Below are 22,811 nucleotides of genomic sequence, written 5' to 3'. Positions count from 1 at the left end.
ATTTATATTTTTATTAAACCTTTTTTTTTATATTTTTATTAACTTATTTTAAAAGTTGCGATTTAAAATTTTTTTATACTAAAAATTGTTTAAATTATCTTGTTTAAATAATTATATAATATTTAAATCAATTTAAATATTTTAAATATTTATATAAACATTATAATTTCAAACCTATCCGAAATTTATATATTTTTTTTATCATTGAATTATCAATGAATTTATTTTATTACTTCTATTATTTTTTATTAATTAATATATTATATATTAATATTTATTATATATTAATATATTTAATAATTTATATATTATATATAAATGATTATTAAAAAAATAAAAATGAATGAATTTATTAGAAAAATATTAATTATATTTCTATTTATCTTAATGTTAAAATAGAATTTTTTATTTTCCTAGCAAAAATCTTTATTGGCAAAAACAATGTGAGCAATAATCAAGTTTAAAACGATGATTTTATTTAAAATAAATTATAAAAAAATATATATGAATAAGATTGTTGGACAAAATCTAACTATTAAAGAAAATCGCGGTAATAATGGAACGTATTATTAGTAAGATAAAGATGAAAAAAATAATGGATATTCTACTTGCATTATTTAAGTAAAATATCTGCTTTATCCTGACAGTGCAATGCAAATAAATATATATATATACAATTTAATATAGCTAAATATCACATAAAAACTATAAGTATTAACTTTGAGATAATTTTATTTAAGCAATTTTTATTATATATGAATATATCAAAATTTTTATCTTGAGTTCAATATTATTTCGAAGATTTGTCGATGAAAATATAAAAAGAAACAATTTTAGATATCTACTACTTCATAAATATTTTTTTTATTTTTTCATTTGTATACTTTTTATTTAATTAATAACAATTAAAAATTTAATAATGAAGAAATTTTTTTATAAATTGTAAAATGGAATGTCAAATATAGATTACAAATCATGTACATATAGAATATGTAAAAAATGTACATATAGAATATGTAAAAAATGTACATATAGAATATTTATTCGGGCTTTTAAATTTTTTTAAGCGATGCAATTGAAAATCTCTACTATTTTTAAAAATTCATTTAGTATTTAATTTATTTTAATATCTTTTTCTAATTATCAAAAGGAACGTCAAAATCTTTGATGTTTCTGTTCAATAGATATATTGTAACTTTAATCTTAAAATTAATCTTAAAAAAACTTGGAATAATAAAATGAAATTATAAAAAATAATAACGATCCATGCCAGACAAAACACTTTATTTAATAAGATGGAAATAATGACAAGCATAAACGTGGAAATAGATCCAGATTCAGAATCTTTTATATATAAAAAATAAACTTTAAGGAAGACTTTAGTGAACTTAATAGAAGAAAAATCTAACTAAACAAGACATACCGAAAAATATAAAATGACAGACAAGATCAGAAATATATAATTTTTTATAAAATACAAATATAAAAGATAAACAGATAAGAATAAACAGAATTCACTCAGATTCAAAGCATCAAACATCATAGATTCTCAATATTTAAACTTTGCGATTTCAGTATAGACATTCAAATTTCATAGAATTTCACTATATGTAACATATTTATTTTTTAATTATTTCAATAAAATCATTTGGCAAATAAATGTTTTTATTATTTGCTAAATAATTGTTCCTATGAATTTTGGAAATCTAACAATTATTAACATCATTCACATTCGTGATTTTAAATAAAGAATAATCACTTATTTTTTCATTTGCAAAAAAGAAAATTATTTATCTGTATCGATTCATATGTTATATAAAGTTATTTAATAACTTTAAAGATTTTTATATGAAAAAGATCATGTAGCATAAGATATATTTCATATAATTTATGAAATATTATATATATATTTCATATATATTTCATATATTTCATAAATAAATATATTATTCTTCTTTTTAATAAACATGTATCTGATTTAAATAATAACAAGATGGTGAAAAATATAGACATCTTATAGGATATTTTTTTAATCTAGGAACAAAATAAAATTTTCAAAATGATCTAATATTTAATCTAATATATATTTATATATATTTGTGCAATATTCAAAGTCGTTCGATTTAGATTTTAAAAACATATTTAATACTATTCAATTATATATGGAAAGTGTGGAGAATATGTAGAAAAAATGAATATTATATAAATTGATATTCATTTTTAATTGGATGACAAAAACTGAATAATGTAAAGATTCCCAGATTTTGCAAATTTTGCTAACATAACTTGTTGTCAAATTAAGCATGAGAACAAAGAAACATCTGCTATGTAAATTCTAATATTACAAAGATAAAAAAAATTAAATAAATTCTGTAACTTATTTATTTAAATTTTAAATAAAAATGCATAACTAAATTGTTTATAATAAAAACAAATGAATTCAATATTTTTTTTATTTTTTTTCATATATTTCTTTTTAGTAAAATGGATTCTAATATTAGTTATCAATAAAATAAAATAGATATGTGTAACATTATTTATGTGCTAAAATTTAAATTTAAAATTGAAGTTCTATTCTTATTATTATCTTTTTTGACATTAAAGTTTGATAGATAAACTCTTCTTAATTTGATAACAAATTATGATACGAAAATTTGTTCGTTTTATTCTACTCCTATATATTGTGATATGTAATAACAGATATACATTGCTATATCTGTTATTAGACTTGAATATAATTTAAGGTTTTTCTAAAGATAAATATTACTAACAGAATTTTAATAAAATCTGTTGCTTATAAATTTGAATGACTAAGAATATAAAATTTAAAAAAAAAAATTAAATTAAAAATTTTTTAAAATTACATTAAAATTATATATTATTATCAATCTTAAATTAAATATTATATTTTTTATTAGTAGGAAAATCAATAAAATTAAATTAATATTTCTTTAATATAATAATTTTGTCCTACAAAATTGTTGAAATCTATATGTACTTTATTATATATAAAACTTAAATAATATCTTTATTAAAAATATTAAATATAAATATAAATTAAAAATATTAAATAGTAATTGTGTAATAAATAAATATCAATTTATATTCTAAGCTTTTTTTTAAAAAAATTATTACTAAAAATTATTACTCAAATAAAAATAAATATATATATAAAATAAAAAAAAAATGTCCATATAATATTATTTTTCTTCTTTTATTTTTCTTTCAATTATATAATATAATTATATTAATATAATTATTATATATATATATATATATATATATATAAACATAACATAATCATTATACATAATTGTATCATAATTTCGTAAAATTGATATAATTTAGAATTCATTATTCAAATACCAAATTTATTTATTATATTAATAATAATATTTATAAATATATTATAAATTTGTTATATTATAGCAAATTTAATATAAATATATTAAAACTTTTTTGTAATATCATAAATATTATCAATAAACAATTAACATCTTTATAAAAATACTATTAGTTTATTTAGAAAAATGTGCATGATTTTTATTTTTTCAATTATATACAATTATAAACAAAACTTAAAAATATATGCATATATATATATATATCAGTTTCTAATACTAATAATATACAAAATATCTCAAAAATATTGGAATATTCGTAAACTGGAGATTTCTGAAAAAATTTCAAGCAATCTTTTTCCTTTTTAAAAATTTTCATTACGACTTTAAAAAATACTGGTCAAACAAAACGCGTAGCTTAATCGAATTATAGTAATAGGATTGGTTACATGCTATTCTTTAAGCATGAACAAATCCAACATATTTTAAAAAAATATATTGAATATAATATTTTTTTATCAATAAAAAATTATGTCGAATTATTATGAATAATGAATAAATAAATAAATATAATATTCATATTTTCTTTGAGATATGTTGTTTGGATTTGTTCGTATTCGATCAGCGGGATATAATCATCGATTGTCACGTTCGACTAGACTATGCACTTCGTAATTGGGCAGTATTTTTTGTTAATAATTTGTTAATAAAGCATAACGAAAATACCATAACGAAAGATTTGTAAAATGTTTGAAATTATCTCATTTTCAGTTTAAAAATATTCCAACATTTTTGTATATTGAATATTGTATATTGAATTTTTGTATATTGAATATCTTGTATATAATATTTGAACTATAGATTAAATGATATTTAATAATTTTATATATTTTATTGTTATATTTATATATATATATATTTATATCTTTATATTTATATTTATATTTATATTTATATTTATATTTATATATTTATATATTTCATGTGCAGAAAAAGAGAAGCAGATATCACCAGTAAACTTTGTTCAGCAAATAGGAAAGAATATGCAGAAATTGCCAGTGGCTCCATAGCATCTTTCATCGATAATTGCTGACAATCTTCAAAAGTCTTCAATTACGTATCTCATTATAACGTGATAATTTGAGGTTTTTGTTCCTGTGGAAAGTATAAAAATTAAAATGAATCTAATATATTTGATACATAAATAATGACATTCAAGAGCATAAATGAAAATTATGAAATATGTATAAATATTAATTAATATTATATTTCATGGAATTCTTTGATTTAAAATGTATTCTTCTATTTTTTTTTTTTTTTATTAAAAAATCAATTTAATCAATTTCATTTTGACAAAATTTATTTTAAAAAAACATACATTATAGCAACTGAAAAAATGAGTTGTATGATTCACAGATAAAAAAAATCGTAAAACAGCAATACTTATCTTTCGAAAAAAAAATGGTGGAATTATGTTCACATATCACAAAAAAATATTTTAAAAAATTTAGTATCATTATAAAAAATTTTTACACAAAATCTCGATGAATCAGTTTAACGGAGGAATTCACATTCTTTTTTATAAAGTTATGATGAAATATAAATATTCTACTCGATCGAAATGATAATGTAATATAAAAAAACTGGATATTCATCAACAGCAGTATTACCATCAATATCTTGTACATAAAATTGGGTAGATGTAATTAAATGCTAATATTAGTATAAAAGCAGATAATTCTTTGTGATTGATGATTTCTGGCGGAAATTGCTAACGCAAATATCTTTTGGTTCAAATGTAAATTGTATCTACATATATTTTTATGCAATATTTACATAAAAAATACTGTCTTGGGATGTAATTGCGACAATAATTTGTGATATTTTTTTCTTTTATATATATAAATTTTAAATTTTATATATATAATATTTTAAATATTATTTATAAATATATATATATATATATATATTTATATTTATATTATATTGGTAACTTTTGAGATTAATTGTACAAAATAAATTGTAAATGATACAAATATCTTGTATTGTAAATTGTTCAATATTTTTAACATTAAAAACCATTTTATAATATAACACGATGTAAAATGTTTTGATTAATAATCACGATATTCGATAATGATATTTTTATTGAAAAAATAATTTTTTTTCTTTTTTAGATTTTTTATAGAAAGGTAAGTTTTCAAAGGCTACAGGTAAAGAAATACACTTATACAACTTGCTAATTTTTTGCAATATTTACTCCTCGATAAACGTTGTACACGCCAATTTGTTGCTTATACAAAAAGATTATCGCGGAGTGCAGCTATACACGGTAACACATCATTTTTTATCTTACACGAGATTCAACAATGATCGAGTAAAAAAGCCGTCCGCGTTTGTTCAACACGGTAACAAGAATTGGTAAAATATATAATATGAATATATAGCGATATACATAATATAATCTAATAATCTCTATCTGTATAACATATAATCTGTATATAAATAATAAATAGGAAAACAAAGAGCAGGATCAGTGATTGGTAAGACTTTAGCACTAAATTACAATAATGAACATCCACAGATCTATATGGGATGTCATATATGATAATGACAAAATAAAAGAAAAACAAAAGTGAATAATAATAGAGAACAGTGAAACAACTAACGATACATGTGAATATACAGCTGATTCATTTGGCATAGTAGTCTAGAGTGTTATTTCTCCTAGTGTGCATAAAATGGTCAGTGAAGATCATCGACCCAAGCAGTTTCTAATGATTCGATAAGAGTACGAACAAAAGCCATTTCTTTTCGTGCATTTTCTAAGATCACACGGGGATCTTGCGAAGTACATCGCAATATATTTGGTGCCATCACCATTGCTAAATTATTTGCATCCATTTTAGTGCGAGCAACGACTTCCGGTCTGGCGAAAATCTGAAATAAAAATTATATATTTATTACATTATATATGTTACAAAAAATTAACTAAAAAGATAAACTAAAAAAAACGAAGTCACAGTAATAAACTCGTTAGTTTCATTAAATCTCTTTTTGACAAATTTAATAATAAAAATAAATAGAACTTTTGATTAATATCGATTTTATTTATTTAACATGAAAATTTTAAATAAATAAAAATATAATTTGATTAATAAATCGCAACTTCGTTAATTGAGTAATTGAAAAATAATATATTAATTCTTACAATTATATATTCCGAAAAAGATTTGGAGAAGTAGTCGATTATATGTAATATAATACATATAAATTTTATATTTTAAATGTTTATTATACATAACACAATTAATGAAATGTATTAGAAAAATATTGGAAAATAAAAGAAAAATCTTGATAAAAAAACAATTATTTTTTAAATTATTTGGCTTGAATTTTTTTTAATTTTCATATTGTCAAAAGATAATATTAAACACTACTTGCCTATATGATGAATAATGTATTTTATTATTTTATTTTTTATTATTTTTTAATATTTTTTAACTCCCTTATTTTATATTAATAATATAACACTTAATTTTTATTTTTGGAATTAATTCAATTTTTTAAAATTATTTATATTTATTATATAATTTAAAATAATCTTTAAAATAATATTTTTATAATTATTTTTATGTTTTTTATCTATAAATATATTAAATCTTTAAATATCTATAAATATCTATAATTATATTATATCTTTATAGATATATTAAATCTTTTTATAATTACTTTTAAAATTTTTAATATCAATCTTTATATCATATGAGAAAGATACTAGCAATCAGAATTGTAAATTTTATAAAATATCATAAATAATATAAAATTTTCTACTTGTTTATTAAAACTTCTTTAAAAAAAGAATATAATATTTTAATAAAGAAGTAAATATAAATTATTTTTTTCATTTAAAAAGTAAAATGTTTAAATATAACAATTTATATTTATTAAATAAAGGTTATTGATAGCAATAAATACTATATACTAAATACTAACCTGGAGGAATCGTATCAAATGGCAAAGAACGCGACGATTTAAATCAGGCAGACGATTTACAAGCGCAGCGACATTAACTGCAGAAGCTTCGGTATCATCATGCCTCATAGACACGCATTCCGTGTAAAATGAATCAGGTATTAATGGTTCGTAAAGCTCTCGAACCCATAATTTTAATAAAGAAGCAGGTGCATGAGCATCTTGAGAAGCTGCCAAAATCGTACCATCCTCGAATCTGTCCAAGCATGCCTTTAAAGCATTAACTTCGTCTGCGTCTGCAGACACTCTAAAAATTCCTTCCGTCAAGATACCTCCTCGAGCTAATACTTGACGTGTTAATGTTGTTTGTATCCATGGTAATTCTCGATTTGGAAATCTATCTTTTTGCAGAGCCATCACTTCTGATAATGTTGCTCCAAACATGGATGCTCGGAAAATTTGAATCTATAATAAAAAAAAAAAAATTTAAATATTCTTTCTAGTGTAAAGAAGTTTAAAATAGTTTATTTGCTTATATTACATTAATAAAGTTCCAAAATGTAAATAAAAAATAAAGAAAAAAAAAGATTTCAAACTATTGTATCAAAAACAAAAATCATTAACTAAAACTATTACGTACCATTATATATCAATATTATATTAGAATAATATATTTTATATATTATATTTAGAATAATATATTATATATTTATTATATATTTTAAATAAATTAAGAATTAAAAAAAAAGTTTTTAGATACCTATTTTCAAATCTTTATTTCTTCTAATTTCTTCTTCTTTAAACTTTCATAAACTTTCATATTCAATATTTAATTAATTATTTTTCAAAATGATAATAAAAAATAAGAGAATATGTTTTTTTATCAATAATATTTATATTATATTGTTATCAAATATATTAAGTATATTAAGTATCATTTATTAAATCCTTTTTTTAGATTTGATAATATATATATGATACAAAAATTGGAAAGAAATCTAGACATTATAAAAATAAAGAAGTCTGCATAAGAAATTTGCTCTGTCATTATTATATGATAGATTTGAAAATATAAAATTTTTCAATATACTATGTACTATTTTTATAATTAATTGGATTTATGAAAAATAAGTCATTAGATCTGTATAAGTATTTCCTTCTTTTAAGTATTTCTTTTCAACATAATACAAAATATAAGATGTATAAAAATTTTGTTCAAATATTTTAGATAGAATTAAATGTTTAATTCTCCAGCCGAATTTTCAATTCTTCATACATAAGCGTAAATTAATTTTATTCATTGTATTTTATTCATTTTTGATTCGTTATAAGCATTATATTAATAATACGTAAAATAATAAAAACTTCATTGAAAACATTTTAGATGAGATCTTCTAATCTTTAAAACAGACAGTTTTAATTGTGGGAATATATATTTAAAAAATATCCTGAAAACTAAATATTATATAATAATTTCAAAGTTTACAAAATGAAACGAAATAAGTTATCGTAATTTTAATGAATCTTGTAATTAGAGAATTAAATAAAAAATCGTATAAATATTTCAATAAGATAATATTAATATTACTATAGAAAACATAGTTTAAATATAATAAAATAAAATAATAAAATATATAATAATAAAATAAAATTATTATTAATTAATATAAAATAAAATTATATTATAAAAAAATAAAACATACTCTTGCTTGATCAATATCTTCTATAGTAGCCTTGCGAGGTTGCCGTTTGCCATGTACTCCGATTCGTTGCAAACGACGACATGCAACGGTTGCATAATGACTAACTTGTACATGAATTGGCCATTTGGCCACTTCCGGAAATTGAAAATTAGGATCACGATGTCTGTTCATATAACCTTCAAGATAAGGTTCGAAAGTGGCACTGGGCGGCACAAAAGCTAAACAGACAGCCATTAATTCCCAGCCTCTACGTAAACTATCTTTCCGTGGATTTTCTGTAGTTTGTCTACAGATCTGGACGTATAATTCATCTCGCAATGGTGGTTTCGAATACGCTGTATTCACAATGTCCATAGCTACACTATCTAATGTCATTCCTACATTAGTTTTTCGATCACCCATATACACTTGCACCAATCTAAACAGATTACAAGCTTCTCGTTTCAGTAACTTTTCACCATCTACAACCACCAACATTGGTTGTGGTATTGGATCTTTAGACCAGCTAAGAATATCACGAACGCTGAACTTCTTTCGAAACAACAATCTTAATCCCTTTGGTCGTCCGCAATTCAAATTAAGATTGTCTTGTGCGTATTTTTCGATATCACCACCGCCCGCACTATCATCTCGTTTCGCCTCATCGATATCGGTGTTATCAATACCGCTACTTATATTAGAAACAGAACTTATCGTAGTAGATGGTAAAACTGGTGGTTGTCTTGTAGATACAGTCACAGTTTCTCTCGTTTCTGTTTGCGAGACATTCGGTGGTGATGGTGGTCGTACTTGTGGCCTTGTTAAAGTATCCGCTGTATTATAATATGTTGCTAATCCTGCAGTATCATAGTTACCCAAATCTATAATAATAATATAAATATTTTATAAAAAAATTTTATAAAAAGTTATACAAATCTAATGAAATTTATATAAATTCTATATTTTAACGAACTTTATTATTATTTATTTACAATCAATAAATAATTAAAACTTATTAAATTGTATAATGCTTTTTGGATAAATAACAACTAACCTGCATAATGATCTTCAAGGTATTCTTGACTAGAAGAATCACCTTGGTTACTTGCTGCTTCATCATCTGCAAATTGATCATCAGAATCATCATCAGCTCTTCCACCAATATCTTCGCTTCTTCCACCTTCTTCATCTAAAGAATCATCACCTTCTTCTACTAATGGATAATCTCCAAATTTATAACAATCTAAAAAATTATAAAAACATTATTAACTCTAAAATATTAAATAATTAAAATTTTTATTTTTAAAGACACACCTAAGAGTTTTGCTTGTTGAAGAATATAATATTGAAGTGGCAACAAATGATCGGCATCAGATAGATTTCCATAAAAGGGAGATGGAGGCGGACTCGGATTACCATTACTTCTTTTTTTTTTACTATCATCTATTTCTGTAAGTCCTTCTGTTTCTTCGCCAACAGCACTATTGCTACTACTATTACTGCTGTTACTACTGCTAGTATTACTACTAAGCCTTTGTCTAGATTGTTCGTGACTTTGACTAATAAGATAACGCTCGTGCATAGAATCATCATCTCTATCTTTTCTTCTTGACTGTTGTTGCTGTTGATGTAATTGTTGCAGCTTTTGTTGCTGTTTTTGCTGTTGTACAAAACTATAACTGCGAGCTAGTGGTTGCGGTACACCTTAAATATAAATTAGAAAAAAAATTAAAAAATTAAAATTAAAATTAAAAAAATAACAATTAATTCAACTAATTAATTTTTCTGTTACAATAGAATTAGCCATTAATGTATTATATGAGATAATCATAAATCTTTGCTGTATGCATAGAGAAAGTAACTTAAAAATTTAATAAAATGATTATAGAAAAATTATATGATGTAATTATCTAGAATTCAACATATATTATAAAAAACAAGATTTTATATAATTTTTCCTCTATATATATAGAGAGAAATATAATATATAATATATAAATATATAGTATAACATCTATGCAACTTCAATTTTCAAAATATTTGCAAAAAATGATTACTATTATTAAATTTGTTACTATTAATTAAATTTTGCTTATACTATATTTCTGATAATGTGTCATATAAGTGCCATATATATATATATACAATGAACTTGCAGTCAGAAATCTTATCTTATCAGAAAAGTTCTTATATAAATTTTGATAGATTTTAAATTTAAGCCATGCTAAAATAATTATTCCATAAATTCTTAAAATCTGCAGAATGCGAAAGTAAAATATAAAAAAATTCTTAATTGATGTTATAATAGATAGATACAAATAAAGATAAAAATAATATAAATTATGAGACTAATATCACTATCATTGTGACTTATATGTTTATATAAACAAACTTGAGAATGGCAATCGCATACTGACGCATATTTTATCACGAACATATATATATAAACAAAATTCAATATAATAACAATCATTCTTTTGTAAATATTTGAAAAACTAAGACTAGTAAAAATTATATCCATAAACAATGAATATAAAAAAAGTTATTCAAAATGATGTTTGAAATTGATGAGGAATTCTAGATAATTATCAAATGTAAATTTAAGAATAAACAATTAATATTTAAAGCAAAGTTGTTAATAAAATTTGTAAAATTTTGATAAGTGAATTATCTTTAATAAACAACGAATAATCGACAGATAACCTAGATATATGTATAATATATATAATATATATAATGCTCAATATTAAATATAAAAATTAAACAATTTTAATTGTTAAGATAAAAATTACTTACAATCCAATGAATTATTACAAGCCGTGTTTCTTCTATATTCTTTTTCTCTATCACGTTCACGTTCTCTTTCTCGTTCCACAACTTCGAGACTTCTCTGTTTCGATGTATTGCTCATTATACTTGTACCTCTAACTAGACTCTTAGAAGGCTCATTTCTTTCAACTAACATTGCACTATACATATCTCTAACATTCGCTTCTGAAAGTGATACCGAACATCCATGATGCCTTCTTCCTACACTACCAGTATTATCTTTATTCATATTGCGCGGATGTATGGAACTTGGATAAAAGGCTGAAGTATTTGTTTTATCCAAACTATTTACTCTTTCTCTATGGTGAATTTCCCTTTCTCTATCTCTATGATAACGATTACTACTTTCCACCAGAGAGCCATATTTTTCACCTTGCGATTTATAACTATGACTCAATTGAACTTCTGGCGGACGGTATGGAGGCATTTCATGTCTAAATATTCTAGATTCCATCAGTGAATCACGATATGGAGAAGTACTTGGCTCAGGACCATATGAACCTCTACTGCTTTCTCTACCTATAATATAAAATTAAAAATTAAATTTTTGATTTTATCTTTTATATATATAATAAAAATATCTCACAAAGTTTAATTTTGTATAAAATTTAACTCACATTCTTACCATTTTTATTCTTTTCCAATTCTAAATTTCCTGTTCTGTTTTCTCGTTGTGAATCAATAAATGTCTTTTTTTTAAATAGAGGAGTACTAGTTGAAAGTGATAAACCTAACGGAGGTGGTTCACCCAATGGTACTGATTTCTGATTTTTTATACTTTCTAAAGTACCGCTTTTGTGTCCCCTAGTTTCCAATGTACCACTATATTGCCTGGGTGAAGATTGTACTTGACTTGTCGATGTCTGAGTGGCAGAACGATGATGATGACGATGTGGAGAATCCAATAATCGATATCCACTTGATTCTAAAGATGTACGACTGTGAGAGACAGAACTATCACTAGATCGACCAGAATCTTGAGAATGATTATGTTGACGTCGTGTTGTAGGCACATCATGATGTCTATAATGTCTATTATTATGATGATGATGATGATGATGATGATGATGATGTCGTCTTGAAGATGGAGATGGAGAAGGAGGAGATGTTTGAAGATCCACAGCAACATTGGATGTTCTTGTTTTATTTACACTACCACTTTGCTATAAAAAATAATAATAAAATAAAAAATTTATCATATTAATTAATCTTTCATAAAGAATATCAAAAAACTAGATTATATGAAAAGATTATATAAAATTAAAAACTTTACCAATGAAGAAGATAAATTGGAATTTTCTTGATGATTAAATCTTAATCGACTGACTGAAGAAGTTTGCGTCTGTGTTGATACAGACTCTTTTTTCCTTGGCTCGGTTGATTTCTGGACATCAATTCCACTACTACTTGCCGGTTCCGTATTTTGCTTTAATGTCTGCAATATAATAAAATTTTATTATTTTTTTTAATTAATATAGATTTAATAATATTAAAAAATAGAAAAAAAATAGAAAATATTATTAAATATTTTCCAATTATTAAAAAAATTTACAATTATTATAATATTATCTGCATTAAAAAATAAAAATTTGGTACAATATAATTTAAATGTAAATAAAATATAAAAAATTCTCAAATAATTTTCATGGTTATAATATAGTATAATATAAACCAGAAAATTTTCTCCTACTTATTAAAGAGCTATTTATAACTATATGGAAAGTAGACAGCTTACTTATATCTTGAACATTCTACAGAGAAATTACATTGATATTTATATTATATAATATAAAATGATATATAAATAAGTTTTTAAATATCATATATCTATATATGATATATATTATAAAATTAATATCTTCAATCTTAGTAAATAAATATACATAATGTTACAGATTTTTATCATTTATTGGAATTCTAAATATTTATAGAATCATTTAAATTTTAGCACAGTACTATATTTATATAGTATAGGATATTTTTCATATTATATCATATAGTATCATTTTTCCAAATCAGAATTATTTGTTATCAGAAAAAATGAATCACTTACTTGAAGCTTTGCTAAAGGTATAATGTCACAATCATTTGGACGGTGCCATACAGTTTTCTGAGATGTTGCATTATAATAATAAAATCGTGAAGTATTTTGATCAAATAATTCCCACCATTGATTGTTATCTGTCTTTTTTCTAAAAACATAAAGTAAACTTTATATCTAAATATTTAAAATTTTAAATATTAATAAATTCAATATATATATATAACAATTTTGTGCGCGCGCGTATGTGTATGTAATTTAAAAATATCTGTTTTTGATTACTATTATCTTTAGAGAAATAGAAATCTTGTGCATTATAAATGCTTTCTACATTGTAAAAGGAATATGATGATAACTTTCACCAAGTTAAATAGATCAAAAATTTTGTTTAAATTCTAGACAAGTAATTATTTTTTTAATAAGTATTGATGAAAATTAATAAAAGTTGAATTAATAAAATTCTTCCATTTAATACTTGATTATATTATTTAAAATAATTTTTTTTATATACAAGAATATTTATATCTTACACTGGTACACCAGGTGGAGGATCCCATACACATTCTCCAGTTGTAAGATTAGCATACATATGCTCCTTAGTTCGAGGTTCTATAATTTCCACCCATTCCATTCTACTGTAATTATATAGATTTCTGATTATATTTTTATAAATATATAAAATTAACATAAAAATATATAATTATCATAAAAATTTATATAATTCATCATAAAATAATTTTATTTTATAAATTTTATTATTTCCTGATATGAAGATTAATTAAATAAAAAAATCATTTATTTAAGAAAATTATCATATATATTATATTAATAAATATCATATATATTATATTAATAAAGATATTAAAATAAAAACATTATGATATTTAATTTAATAAAATTAATAATAATAACATAAATTTAATTGAATGCATATTAAATCATTAAAGTATGAAAGTTGCATTTTAAAAATAAATTTGTTTCTTTTAATACTATAATTAAAAATTCTAAAAATAGTACAATAAAGGAAAAAAATACATATAATAGAATATTTAAAATAGTGAATTAAATTGAAAGTATTGGAAAGAATACATCTAAAAATTTATAATATTTATAAAATTATAAATAATTAATTTAATATTAATTCTTCAAAATAAAAAAATAAGATTAAGAAATTGAAGAACTATAAGATATAAATAATTAATCAATAATATTTTGTCAAATCTGCGATAGAATGGAACACAATGAAGACACTTTATTTTTTCTAGATAATAAATTCTTTGATAACAACAAAATTTATAAAAAAAACAATTGTTATGAAACTGTGCGAAAAAGTGCAATGAGGAAAAAAAACATTTGAAAACGAGATGTTTCATCGTAATAAAAGGGTGTCCACCCCCACTCTCCATAACCATAAATTGATAGGAATGTTGGCTGCAATACGAGTAACTGTCTGATGTCATGCTATCCGTTTAATTGACTGAAATAGGCAACAGAAATCCACTTATACATTGTTGTATACAAAAGAGACAAAAAATGAAAGTAGAAACGAAGACAAAGAAAAAAAAACGAAATATAATTTCAACAAATGTGCAGAACATAAATATAAAAGAATTTTAGCAAATATGACCCACCCAATTTGATTGATAAAGTATACGAAAAGTAAGAAATACACAATTATGTTTGAAGAATATGACGAGCCTCTCTCCCAAGAAAACTGGAACGGGTCACTGGGAAAAAAAATTCACTATCGATCCGCAAAACATAGCTACTATATATCGTGCAATATTTCCAATTCCCTAGAATCAAAAAAATTGTTTCTTACCTGTCGGATGCCATCCCAGAAAATTAATCCACGGTTTAGAACACAAAAACACTTCACGTCACTTCGTGAATAATTTGTGACACTTCATGAACACGACAGTGACACTTTAATGTTGCAATGTCCCATTTCCACGAGCATACGCGACGCAGCCCCTTCACGGCTGCCCATCAGCGGCCATCTTTTTTTCTCCTATTCGTTTTAGCGTCCTACCACTATAGTAAACGAAAACTTACTTTAATCTAGATTTAATGTATTCATATATTCATGTACAAGTCTTATTTAGTGCTCCCTTCTTGGTGAGTACTTACCACACAAATTCATTATTCTATTTTATTAACCAATGATATATTAATATATTATAAATCATCTTTCTTCTATTCTTTTTGAACTTAAGACTGAAACAAATATTGATTGATTATTTGAATGGTTTACATCATGCAAGAAGTATCATTATAAGTACTGTTTATACGAGTCGACTGTTTGATAGTTGACATCTTTGATAAAATTTATCTCTTATCGCATTTTTGAGGTTAGGAATCACCATATATAAAATTATATATTTTAAAATTTCGAAAAAATTTCTATATGATTTTTTTAAATATTGAATTTGTTTCTAATTTGTTATGTTATTTTATTAATTAAATAATAATATATTTCACGCAAATTTTTTATGTAATTAAGTTGATATCTATATTAAATATTTTTATGCATATATTTTAGATATTAAATGCATTTTTTTATTTTAATTTCGATAACAAATATTATTTGTATTTAGTTTATATTTTTTTTTTGAAATTTTTATTTCATTTTCATTTTTAAATTCACAATGAAATTCCTTAAATTTAAAAAAAATATTTAACTTTAGCACGAACATTTTTTATATCTCAGATTGACGACATCTGCATTATTTTATAATAACTATCGTAATTTTAATGTTACTTTTGTCATTATCTAAGACAATTACAATAACTATGTATTGTAATTTTTAATTCATATATTACAAAAAAAGAATAATATGATTCGTTAACTTCGAATGACGTATTTTTACGGTAGGAATTAATTAAAGGTTTATATCATATTTAAATATATCAATAATATTATTATTAAATGTCATATATATTATCATTTTATTATATATAAAGAATATATTCTTTTTTTGATTTATAAACAAAATTTTTTTAAATTATTTAAAATTATTTATTTTTGTTTCGAATTATTTAATATTTCTAATATAATTAACCTCAAATGCAATATGTCATTGTATGAATATACAATTAATTGCTTAATTAAATAAATTATTTTATTTTCTTTTTTATATGAAAAATGATTAACAATTTTCAAATCATTTAAAAATTTTAAAATATATTTCTCTTTTATTATTAAAACGATTTTTACAACGATTTTTAATTTTAATTTTTATTGCATGTAATTATAAAAAAAACTTAATTAAAATCTAAAATAGTTTTTACAAAAATTTATTTTTAATTATTGAAATATATTAATATATTTTAAATTATTTAAAAATTATAATAAAATTCCATTGAAATATATTTATCTTTTAATAGTGTCAACATTATAAGTAAATAAATAAAATATATATATATATATATTGAGTGATATAATATATAATATATAATAATGGTTCTGGATCAAGACGTATTAACAGTGTTAAAATTATTAATGATAGGAGAATCTAATGTTGGAAAATCAAGGTAATTATCAGAAAAAATTAATTATTTAATTGCTTTAATATAATAAATTATTATATTTAACAATTTAATAAATTGAATAAATATAATTATTGTTAACAGCATAATTCTTAGATTTACGGAGGATGAATTTCATGAAAATATGCAAAGCACAGTTGGAATGGATTATAGGACTAAACAAGTTACAATTGATGGCAATACAGTAAAACTTGCAATTTGGGTCAGAATTATTTATTGTAAAAATATATTATAAAAATATATTTGTATAAATATAATATATTAAAAAATTATTATAGGATACTGCAGGACAAGAACGTTTTCGTACTTTAACACCTAGTTATTACAGAGATGGCCAGGGTGCCATATTAGTGTATGATGTTACAGATAGAGTTACTTTTATGAAATTAGAAACATGGCTTAATGAGTTGAATACATATTGTAATAAAACAGATATTATTAAAATGGTAGTAGGTAATAAGATAGATTTACCAAACAGGGAAGTAAGCACTGAAGAAGGTCTACAATTTGCTAGAAGACATCAAACTCTATACATTGAAAGTAGTGCTAAAACAGCAGATGGAATCAAATGTTGTTTTGAAGAACTTGTACAAAAGGTATAAAAAGATATAATTTTCTTTAAAATTATTTAAAATATTATAAATTAATATTATTTATTAGATAATACAAACACCTGGTCTTTGGGATCGACATACTCTTCTTAAATCATATGGTAATGGTAATATAGGAAGTACAAGACATAGAGGTCAAAGAGGCATACAATTAGCAGATGATTCTCAACCACATGAACCATATTCAAATTGTTATTGTACTTTGATTTAATTGATTGTAATATAAAATTTTATCAGTGATTATTGTAAAGAAACCATAGCTTGAATATGGTCTATTCAAAAACTAAACATTAAACTGTGTGAATTTTGAAGACAAACGAAAAATAATTCAGCACATTATTACTTTGTATATGTTATTAAAAGAAATGTTTATGTTATCAAAGATACATACATAAATATTAAATTTATGCATTAATAATATCGAAATTTTTGACATTTGCAAATTGGAGATTTTTTCTATATTTATTAGTAACTTTATTCAACAATGTACATTTTTTCTATATTTTTAATTTTTTTTTATATTTTTCTAATAGCTAATTTCTTTCTTTCTTTTTTTCTTTCAGAATTTCACATATTATGCAAAGAATTATTCAAAAGAAATTGAGAAAACTGATATTATTAATGCATTAACTAATACATACGTACATATACTATTTATTTCTAATTTTTAATTCTTTAATAAATAGTCAAGTTTTATAGATATTTGTAATACAAAATTAATATTGTTGTGTAGCAACAATAATATTCATGTAAATATATTATGTATTTATTTAATTTAATAACCAATAAATATTAATAGAATAATAATAATGTCAAATTATAAACAAATATATTTTTAATTCCCAGGAAATATAATACTTTGTTGAATATATTTTAATATTTACAATTTCAATATTTGTATTGTTATGTATTTAATTATTAATTATTGCTACTTTTTTATTGATATATTATAAATATTAATGTTTAGAAGCACATAAATAAATTAAAAGATATTTTATTACATATATATATATATATATATAAATCTAATATATTATTTATATTAAATAAGTTTATTTAATTTTATTATTATATTCTTTTATTTTTAAAAATTATTTTATTTGTAAAAAAAATATATATTTTACATTTAAATTGTAATAAAATAATATATTATTTTGTGTAATGGAAACAATTGCCTATTGAAATAAAATATTAATTTTAACACTATTTTACATATGTCATTTTGAAAATTAATTTAATAATTTAATTTGTATATCATTAAATGAAGCAATTATGTTAAATAATCAAAATTATACAAATAATGAAGAAATTATAAAATACTTAGATAAAAAGTATAAGTAGTTATAATATTGAATTTATACTAAATAATTTTATTAAATTTTATATTATAAGGTATTCAAAATTAATTTGCTATTTATAGTGAAATCTCTTCTGAATCATATTCATCATCATTATCAAATAAAATATTACATACAACTAAATTAGATGTTGTTCTAACTAATAAAGGACTTCAAATTTATGGAACATGGAGTACAGAGAAATTATTAAAATTATTAACAAACAGACTTAAGCAATGTATCAATATGCAATCAAATGAATTAAAACCAATTTCTAGTGGTATAAATGATACACGATTATGGATTGCTATTCATAGTGGCTTATATAGTAATTCTGTTCTAAAAGAATTAATACAAAAAGGTGTCTCTATATATAAAAGTATCCATAATAAAAATACATAAAAAATAAAATAATTAAAACAAAAATTAAGTAATTTAACTTATTTTTTTAGGAATGTCTATATATAATATCATAAAAGCAATGAAACTTGGACTTATAAGTCTTAGTTATTGTGAACTTTTCTATTTTAAAAAATTCAATATAGAACCATATAATTTAGAATTTAAAGAATCTTGGAATAAATTTAGTGATGAATTAATTTTAAATTTAGTATGTACAGGATTGAGTGAAATGAATTGTTGGAATATTATTATATATGGAATAATGCTTCAAAGTCCAAATATTCTTCGTCATTTAATTTTAAGTGGTATTGATGTTCCTGGTATTTTAAACTGGCAATCTCCTATTAATTTTGCATCATCTAAAATAATTTTATTCTTAAAACATATTGGAATAAATGAAAATGTTATAAAATTGGTAGAAAAATATGGAATTGATGAAGAAACTGAACAAATGTTAATTGATTTAGGACTTAATGAAATGGGAGAAAAATTGTCAGAATTGGAGGTCTAAATACAATTTAATTTATTCTAAAATAAAATTTAATTTATTCTATTATACATTATTATATTTTTTATTCTTAATAATCTCTATAGGAACTAATATGTGAATGCAGTTTAACTATATTGGAATCAAACAGTTGTTCAGAAATAATAGAAAATATTGAAACAAATAATTCAGAAAGCATTTTTAGTTCTACTAGTATACCAGATTGCTATACTATACCAGATTTTTTTCAGCAATGTATTTGTCAATGTCATTTATTATCAAAAAATAATGCAATGTTTCAATCGATTATACGAAATGACTATTTAAGGTAAATAATAATTATATTTTTAATATTAATCTTCTTTGTATTTTTTTCTAAGAATTAATTAGAATATACGATTTTGAAAATTATTATTAAAATTAAAATATCTTTCTTAAATCTTACTTTTTTTTAATTTTACAAAATGTATACAATTTTATATGTAAGAAAAAAATAAAATTATTTTTTATAATCAATAATAGAAAAACGTTTATTTTTTGGAAATATTTTTATATTTTTGAAAAAAGTAAAGTAAAATAAAAAAAACTTATATTTTATGAAACAATATGTTTTTATATTTTTTAAATAAAATTAATATAAATAACAATAATATATATAATATAATATTTATATATTTGTATATTATAATATAATATTATATATATAATATAAAATATAAAATAAATTTTAAGTCTAATCAAAGCGTAAATATACTTTTTCATTGTTCAATCATTCAGCATATGCAAGAAATTTCTTATGTATATATATATTTTTATAATAATATTTGAAATAACTCAGTGAAACATATATTTTATTCAACAAATATAAATATTCAAAAATATTTTACAAATTATTTCAATAAAATATTTTACAAAAATAAAATATATTAAAATGTATTAAAATTCTATTAAAAAGAAAAAATCGAAATATTAATTTTCGGGAACTTTGCAAAACTGATATATCTTTCATTTGAGCATTAACAAATTAAATATATAGAAATTTATTATTTAAATATAGAATAGTTTTAAACTATTTAATTATATATTTTAATCACAATTAAACTTTAATAAAATTATAGACAAAATGTCATGGTACCATTATCATGGGCAATGGCTACATCTTTAGAATACAAACCATCAAATCCAATACATTTCATGGTATATCAATTATTAAAATGGACTTATAATAATATTTCTGAAATAAAAAAGGACAATGTTCAACAATTAATTGCGTTATCCACTATAAAAATGGATCATAAACTTATCGTCAGTATTATTTATAACGATTTTGAAAAATATTTTATCTTATTAAAAATAATTATTTCATAAAAATAATATTTAATATTTATAATATAATATAATATAATATATAGCAAATATAAAATATTAATATTTTTAAAATAGGTAAAAAAACATCTAAAAAAAAAATTAATTGAAAATGAAAAAACTATAGATAATATTCCTTGTGATTTTTGTGAAGATTATCAAAAATTGTATCGAATTAAAAAACAATATTGGAAATGTGTAAAATCATTAAAAAAAATTTTAAAGTTCTGATATTTTTATTTTTAAATTCAAAAGAAAGTTCCTATTTTTCTAAATTCAAAAATTCAAAAGAAAAATTCTTGTAAAATCAATATATCAAACAAAAAGAATAAAATTTAATTTTTTTATTTGGAATAACTTTGGAATAAAAATAATCAACATCTAACAGAAACTTATAAAAGATAGATATTTAAAAGACTCTTTAATAAAATTACTTAAAAAACTCGTTTATTTTGTAATTTGTCTTGTACAATTTTTTTCATGTTTATTAATATAATGCAATGTCATTGCATAAACATATTACATGAAACAGAATGGAATGAATAAGTATTCAATTCATTTCATCACAATACAAAAGATTTCAAATACATTGTGGCAGTGGCTCTACTTACAGTCTTTTTTAAACATATGACATATTAAAATTGTATGAATTTTTGTATTACATTTTTAGCAATTCTAAAATAAAATTATATATAAAATTTCGATTATATTCACTACTGAGACCTAGATAATCTTAATTATAATACGTATACGTGAGTTTTCATAACATATCGTTCAAATTCATTATAAGATCTTCATTATCCTATATAATACAGTAATTAACAATATATTTTTTCTTACTGAAACTTTCTTTGTTGAGTGTAATTGTAAAACAATTTGTAATTAAAATGTATGATAAATAATGTTGTGTATGTGTATCTGTGTTATTTTTAAGGAAGCATTATTCTTTTCATAATTACTAAAAAAGATTTTGTGATTATGAATAAAAGTAAATGAATTTATAAAAACATTCTTTGTATGTTTATTATAAAAACAGTCATTTAGAGTATAAAATCTTTTCTCAACATAGTTTAGCATTTAAAATATCCCTGTACATAAAAATGTTTTCTGCAGATTTAATGATTCAGGTACTACTGTAATGAATCAATGATAAGCTATTTGCATTGCAATAGATTAAAATGAATAATAAACA

At 21.3% G+C, this 22,811-nt stretch overlaps 4 protein-coding genes across 13 annotated transcripts in view; 3 read left to right on the top strand and 1 right to left on the bottom strand.

The window, feature by feature from the left end:
* The window catches only part of LOC122714428 (pancreatic lipase-related protein 2-like), a 91,654-nt gene extending 87,045 nt beyond the window's left edge, over nt 1-4,609 (top strand). For all 4 annotated transcript variants that reach the window (XM_043935746.1, XM_043935743.1, XM_043935744.1 and 1 more), the window contains exon 10: nt 4,332-4,609. In XM_043935746.1, the coding sequence (XP_043791681.1) occupies nt 4,332-4,434 (103 nt within the window). In that variant the 3' untranslated portion in view covers nt 4,435-4,609. The remainder of the gene's footprint in view (nt 1-4,331) is intronic.
* Nucleotides 4,610-5,581: 972 nt separating this feature from the next.
* LOC122714472 lies at nt 5,582-15,854 on the bottom strand. Of its 5 annotated transcripts, none has more exons than XM_043935822.1 (12): nt 15,691-15,854; nt 15,500-15,595; nt 14,399-14,503; nt 13,881-14,019; nt 13,101-13,262; nt 12,453-12,990; nt 11,795-12,346; nt 10,313-10,702; nt 10,053-10,241; nt 9,020-9,879; nt 7,338-7,781; nt 5,582-6,281 (listed from the first exon to the last, which is right to left on the bottom strand). In XM_043935822.1, the coding sequence occupies exons 1-12, from the start codon at nt 15,702-15,704 to the stop codon at nt 6,087-6,089; spliced, it is 3,684 nt and encodes a 1,227-aa protein (XP_043791757.1). In that variant the 5' UTR covers nt 15,705-15,854; the 3' UTR covers nt 5,582-6,086. The 5 variants fall into 5 exon arrangements, with proteins under 5 accessions (XP_043791757.1, XP_043791758.1, XP_043791759.1 ...); XM_043935823.1 differs by having other exon boundaries at nt 14,399-14,500; nt 15,691-15,827; XM_043935824.1 differs by lacking the exon at nt 15,500-15,595 and having other exon boundaries at nt 15,691-15,827.
* Nucleotides 15,855-15,864: 10 nt separating this feature from the next.
* Nucleotides 15,865-18,352, top strand: LOC122714473 (ras-related protein Rab-18-B-like). Of its 3 annotated transcripts, none has more exons than XM_043935829.1 (5): nt 15,865-15,986; nt 17,256-17,402; nt 17,502-17,619; nt 17,696-18,013; nt 18,078-18,352. In XM_043935829.1, the coding sequence occupies exons 2-5, from the start codon at nt 17,329-17,331 to the stop codon at nt 18,237-18,239; spliced, it is 672 nt and encodes a 223-aa protein (XP_043791764.1). In that variant the 5' UTR covers nt 15,865-15,986; nt 17,256-17,328; the 3' UTR covers nt 18,240-18,352. The 3 variants fall into 3 exon arrangements, with proteins under 3 accessions (XP_043791764.1, XP_043791762.1, XP_043791763.1); XM_043935827.1 differs by lacking the exon at nt 15,865-15,986 and adding an exon at nt 16,081-16,219; XM_043935828.1 differs by lacking the exon at nt 15,865-15,986 and adding an exon at nt 16,624-16,739.
* A 1,175-nt stretch (nt 18,353-19,527) lies between these two features.
* LOC122714516 lies at nt 19,528-21,832 on the top strand (the record flags this gene model as incomplete). The annotated part of the gene is made up of 5 exons (XM_043935923.1): nt 19,528-19,726; nt 19,818-20,272; nt 20,362-20,582; nt 21,373-21,559; nt 21,698-21,832. Coding segments are annotated over exons 1-5 (1,113 nt in total), but the record flags the coding sequence as incomplete, so codon positions are not given.
* Nucleotides 21,833-22,811: the final 979 nt, after the last annotated feature.

The sequence above is a fragment of the Apis laboriosa genome, unplaced genomic scaffold (assembly GCF_014066325.1).
Source record: "Apis laboriosa isolate Shangri-la unplaced genomic scaffold, ASM1406632v1 scaffold30_cov140, whole genome shotgun sequence".
In the NCBI taxonomy this organism is placed as follows: domain Eukaryota; kingdom Metazoa; phylum Arthropoda; class Insecta; order Hymenoptera; family Apidae; genus Apis; species Apis laboriosa.
This window is presented reverse-complemented; position numbering and strand designations above follow the sequence as displayed.